This window comes from Theobroma cacao, chromosome 6, assembly GCF_053813885.1.
Source record: "Theobroma cacao isolate CCN51 chromosome 6, ASM5381388v1, whole genome shotgun sequence".
NCBI classification, from domain to species: Eukaryota; Viridiplantae; Streptophyta; class Magnoliopsida; order Malvales; family Malvaceae; genus Theobroma; species Theobroma cacao.
The window spans coordinates 2,990,374-2,996,373 of NC_142644.1; the positions used below are offsets into that span (position 1 = coordinate 2,990,374).

General features: G+C 32.2%; 1 protein-coding gene across 1 annotated transcript; it reads right to left on the bottom strand.

Moving 5' to 3' along the window:
- Positions 1-1,149: 1,149 nt before the first annotated feature.
- On the bottom strand, positions 1,150-2,208 carry LOC18595330 (VQ motif-containing protein). Its single transcript, XM_007023228.3, has one exon. It carries the CDS (start codon positions 1,993-1,995, stop codon positions 1,405-1,407), a length of 591 nt encoding a protein of 196 aa, XP_007023290.2. The 5' UTR covers positions 1,996-2,208; the 3' UTR covers positions 1,150-1,404.
- Between the last annotated feature and the right edge of the window lie 3,792 nt (positions 2,209-6,000).

Below are 6,000 nucleotides of genomic sequence, written 5' to 3' on the forward strand. Positions count from 1 at the left end.
TTTATAATAACTTATATAATTATTAATAATTTATTTATATACATATTTAAAATTTTAATATAATTATTTAATTATATCATATTTATGTTCACCTATATAATTGTTAACAACTTATAATTACACGACATATTTAAGACATGAAAACGCGAGCAGGCCATTCTATTAATAACCCAACCACCTTTCCTTGCTATTAAAACCATTGGTGAGAAATTTATTTACGTGTAATAAAAGTAATATCACGTATTTTATTTCTTTCCATCTTATCAAAGAAAAAGGTGAAAGGAATTATATCGCGTGCCCAAATTACATTCACTGTATTTTTACTTGGTAAAAAACATTGCAGAAAGAACACGTAAGTTATGACAGACGTTGATCTTGAAATGGACGGTGAAGATTGAATAAAATTATTAAAAATAAGGTTTTGAGAAATACGAGCAGATGGTGAGGATATAAGTCCTAAATTTCAGACTGAGGTAGATTTGAAGCAGTCACTTTTACTACAATAATGTTTGGATATACTGGCATTTATTAGTATTACTGTAATAAGGACGAATCCTACCCGTTGCATTGTCTGACAAAGGCTCCGCTTGCTCCCCACTCATTAAATCCAACGGCTCTCCCACCCAGCTTTGCCGTACAATTAATGCTCACACGGGTAGAGAATATCACTTTCCCACTCTCCCTTTTACTTTTTTTTTTATTTTTTTAAAATTACATCATATTTTTAAAAGTATTTATATTTTTTAATTCAAAAAACATATTCGAATTCTTTTCATGCATAAAAAAAAAAATACATCTTGATTCGAATCTACGATATCTTAATATCTAAAATAAAAATCTCATATTAATAAAAAATATAAATTCTTATATTAATTATCATGAGTTTTTATTTTTAATTTAAAAAATATATTAATTAAATAAATTTAAAACTTGTCTATTTATATGTGATTCGTGACAATTGCATCATACGAAAATGAAAACATTTCTCTTGTAAAAAGTATGATCATATTTTTATTTTTCTAAAATGTTAGTTTATCTCGAAATGATTTTTTCCATATAATTTTTGAATAAAATCTTAACCTTTTACCCTACAAGTAAAAATAAGTAAATGGGCTGTTATTGAGAAAGAAATATACAGGAAAAGCAAAGAAAATGGAATCTTTAAGTCGCAGTAATAATTTAGAAAGAAAAGCCATCATATCAGCTGCACACTGCATCCATTTGTGCCGAAGCCAGCGCAAAGGGAGCGCGTAAGCAATATGTTAGGCAGACAAAGCATCAGCAGCCATTTCTGATTTTCTGTTAGCTCCTAAAAGGTTAAAAACTTTAAAACTGCTTAAAGAAAACTGAAAATAATTAACACTAAAATCCATTAAAAATCTCATCTAATTCTTAATAAACAAATCATTTGGAGGAAGAATTATCATCATAATTATGCTCACTTTCCTTACGAGAATGTAAAGGGAACAAAGGCAACAACTCAGGCTCAGCTCCTCCTCTAGGCGTACTCAGAGGGCTCGGATGCAGATAAAATCCCTTCTCCGCAATAGCTCTCTCTTCTTCCTCAAATGGGGACCTCGAGCTCTCACTTCCGCCGCGCGACGTCGGGCTCACGCGCGGCCAGAAGTCCAACGTCGAAACCGGCGAAACCAAGAACCCTCTTTGTCTGACGAACAAGAAATCCGAAGGCCATTCGCTTTTGCCAATGTTGTTGCTGTTCAGCTTGATTTCGAGCTTTTTCATGGCTTGTCTACGTTCGTGGAGCTTGAAAACAGGCTTCTTAGGGCCCATGTCGGTGGCAGCGCCTGGCCGAGCTGGGTGTGTGAGAGGGAGCTTTTGAGCTGAAGGGTCGTCGGGGGCGCCTGTGAGCTGCTGAACTATGGTGCGGAAGGTGGAAGGGTCGGCTTGGACGAAGGTGGTATTGGGTGAGGTTGGGTGTGCGGGTTGGTGCTTGGTGGTGGTGGTGGTGGTGGTGGTGTTAGAAGAGGCAGCCATGGAAGAGAATAGAGTGGTATATTGGGTGTTCGTATAGGGTGGAGAAGGAGGAGTTTTAAAGCTTATGTTTCGATTTGGGTGGCTTATGTTATGGGGCAATGTGTCGGTGGGGAAGAGAAATTGTCAGATTGTAGAGAGTCAGCGGGAGGAGTGTTGGTGTATTAATAATCGAGAGGGCAAGATGTCAAAACTATGACTTGCTTTGCTTGCTATCCTACTTCTTTCTTCCTCAATAAATAATGTCCTGTACCAATGCCGCCTGACTTTTTCAAAATTCGAGAAGAATATTTCTTGAATATTTCAAATGAAAAATATCATTTTAATTAATAATAATCAATCAACTGTTGATCTTAAAGATATATTTAATTAAAAAATAAAATTATAAAAATTTAATTAAACATAATATAAAAATAAAAATTTATTTAAATTTTTATAAAATATTTAAAAAATATTTTCAAATATTTATAAACCAAAATTAAGTATAATAGCATCCACAGGAAACACGGGTTTGACCCCCCAACCACACGTTTTCCATTGTCCCACTTCCACAAAAAGGGTCAAAGCTTAATGCCTTGAAGCTTCGGCGTAATCCTAAATTAATTGCCCTGTTCCTATACATCGGAGGCCACAATTCAAAATGCACTTAATTAATTAATTACTCTCAACTTTGTAATATCTAAAGTCAAAAGCTTTGAGTCATGGAAAAAATCGAAGATTATCTATTAGCTATTTTTTATGTAAAGTTTTGAATTCATGATCATGGAATGACTTTGTATACGAAACAAATTACATCATGCAAAGATTATGTCCAGAATGTTGACTATTAGGAATTGACTCTCCTCTAGGAATCTAACTTTGATGGCCCTTTCTCAACAACTACTTCAAATTTTGACTTTGCAGTCATTACATTACTCCGACAAACCATAAGCATAGATAACTACAGGTACCAAAGTCGCTTCCAAAGTCCAAATTCTCCACTTCGGGGAATGTTTCCATCTTGAAGCGAATGGAATGACCAAGACAAAATGTTGCCCTTTATTTAATATCGAAGGGTGTGACTGGTTCCCTTGTCATGGAATTCCAAAGTATTAGGTGTGCCATTTACTCTAATTAAAACTAGCTGTAATGTTGTTGTTTTGCTAAAATCTGACAATGAGGTTTTAACATTGGTGTTCAAACAAGGCACATGCAAAAACCAAAGGTAATAAAAGAGAGCAGAGTTTGACTTCCCACTCAATTTCAACAATCAAGTCAGTAAGAAATTTTTTAATTTTATAAAGAGTAAGAATGGATGCACCATTTTATGGAATTTGCATTTTAGATATTAGAATATGACACATCCATTATATGGGCATAAAGTGATTTAAATTTAATCATAATTATCCATATTGTATCGATCAGTACATATTAATTTTAAAAAATATCCATATACGTAATGGTTATTGTTTCATTTCACCTTTTATATAAGACTTTATCGGTTTACATCAATCGTTTTAATCATATTTAGAAATGTCAATTACTTTACATTATTCAACTCCATTAAGTAAAATTAAGATATCTTATAATCGGATTCAATACGGCAAATAATAAAATCACTATTTTTTACGAGTTTAAGTAAAATTTAATTTATGATCTTATTTAATCAGATCAAATGATGTAATTTAGAATATCCAATTATAAAACATCTCAATATCCCAGTAGTTTTTTTTATTTTTATTCTAGAAGTAGTAATAGTCTGCTCTTAGAAAAAAAAAAAAAAGTAGTGATAGTCTAAATTTGAAAAAGGGGTTAGTTGATTAAATGAGTGATGAGTCATGCGGCATTGAAATTTGCAAACAAGAAACGAGAAGACTTTGCAGTCTCAGACGCTGAGGTGGTCAGGAGAGGCAGACCAGAGACCCCTCCTTTCTGCTCCTGCCTTGTGATTCCGTGTTTCATTTCTTCCTCTTTCCTTTTAGCTGGCTACTTCCACGTTTTGTGGCAAAATTTCTTTCCCTTTTATTTCCTTTTGCTTTTTCTAGTCGTTTGCGTGAAGGAATTGCTCTTTGACATTAAGGAGAAAAGGGGTTGTCTCACAGGCACAGCTTTCTTTCCTTGAGGCCCTTCTAGCTGCCTGCCTGCCGGCCTTTACCCTTTGTAGTTTCTTTGCTTTACTCTTCATATATATATATATATATATATATATTTGCCCTTTCTCTTCTGATTGCTTTGCTGGGAGGGTTTCGGTTTTCTTGTTTGTGAAGACTTTTGCAGTACGTTGTTGCAGAAAACCATGGGAGCCTTTTTGTTGCTTTCCGTTATGCTGTTTTCGGGCCTTTCTTGCTTCCTCCTGGGCGAAAATTACAGGTGGAGGAGGTACTCTTCCTTTTTGTAGAAACATGGGAATAGAAATTGAAGGCATGGGATTAATTTAGACCAACCTATATTTCCTATTTAATTTGAGAAATTATCATTTACCATCATGTTAGTTATAAATTTAGTATACAAAATCATGATATTACGTAAAATTGTCACGTTAGAACAATGTTCACCTCATGACTTATGTTAGTACAAAATGATTTAAGTTTAATCATAATCAATCGATATCGTACCGGTCAATGTAAGCTAATTTTGAAAAATATTCATACACTTAATACTATTGTACCGTTTCACCTTTTATATGAGACTCTATCGGTTTGCATTAATTGTTTCAACTCATTTCGGTCCTATTAAGTTGTTAATAAGTATGAATCTATAAATATATGTAACAGGGACTTGTTTGTATGTGTGTGTGTATATATTATAGACAAATATTACATAATATCAATAAATTTAAGATGACATATCGAAACACATTGATAATATATTTAGAAGAATATCATAACACTCATCTATATAGTATCGATCACAATTTTTAATAATAATTTTAATAAATTTATTTATTTATGATTACATAATTTTGTAAATCTATAGGTCAGATTCCTTTTCGCATGCTAATATGCAAGCTTTTCATTTCCTTTTTTAGAGAAGACTAATATACACACCCCCCACCCACCCAAAAAAAAAAAAAAGGAAGAAAACTAATATACAAAGGTTGGACTAGATTAGATCCAAACTTTTTATCATGACCTAAAACAAATGAATCTATAGCATTAAATTGCATCTGAACCAAATTATAACCTTTTCTATGCAATCATCATATCCTTTGAAGGATTGTGGAATAGATGCCTCAAAATTATGTGTCTGCTATTTACTTTATCTATTAAATATATTCATTTCATTTAATTCCCACCGTTCAAAGAGTCTTTGGGTTGATGAAATTTGTTGTATATATTCATTGTAATTAAATATTTTGTAATTAAGAATATACTTAGGGCGATAATCATGTGTCATGTATCATATTTTCAATTTGAAAGATATGTTTATAATAAGTGGAGGAATACCATTTAATTATTTAGAAGTTCAAGATCTATGTCATCTCTGGATGATATAAGATTCATGACATTCTACTTCACTCATGATGTAAGGTCCTTATTACATCGACTCTTTCATCCATAAAGGAGGTCAATCATATTTTAATCTTGATATCTCTTATGAAGGATTCATATCACTGATGAATTGGGTAGATTCTAAACCACTTATTGTGGATCTACATTTTCAATTCAAAAGACAAACTTATCAAGTGAAAAAAAATTTTATTTATAAACTCAATATTTATCTCATATTTTATCGATATGAAATCCATGACACATACAACATTAAAAAAAAGACAAATGGTAAGAATAAAAGTATAAAGTCACTAGGTAATTTTTTTATAATATATATAAAATTAAGTACGAATAAATATGCTTTTAGACCTAATTAATCTAGAAGGTGAAAACCAAAGAAAAAAAATAATAATAATAAAGAGAATAAGCGGTTCAATCTTTGACTTAAATCACTCAATCCTAATATATGGCCATTTAATAAAATTATCTTAGGTGGGTATAGAATGAAAGGGTGACTCTCTTTGCTTAGATAAGGAAG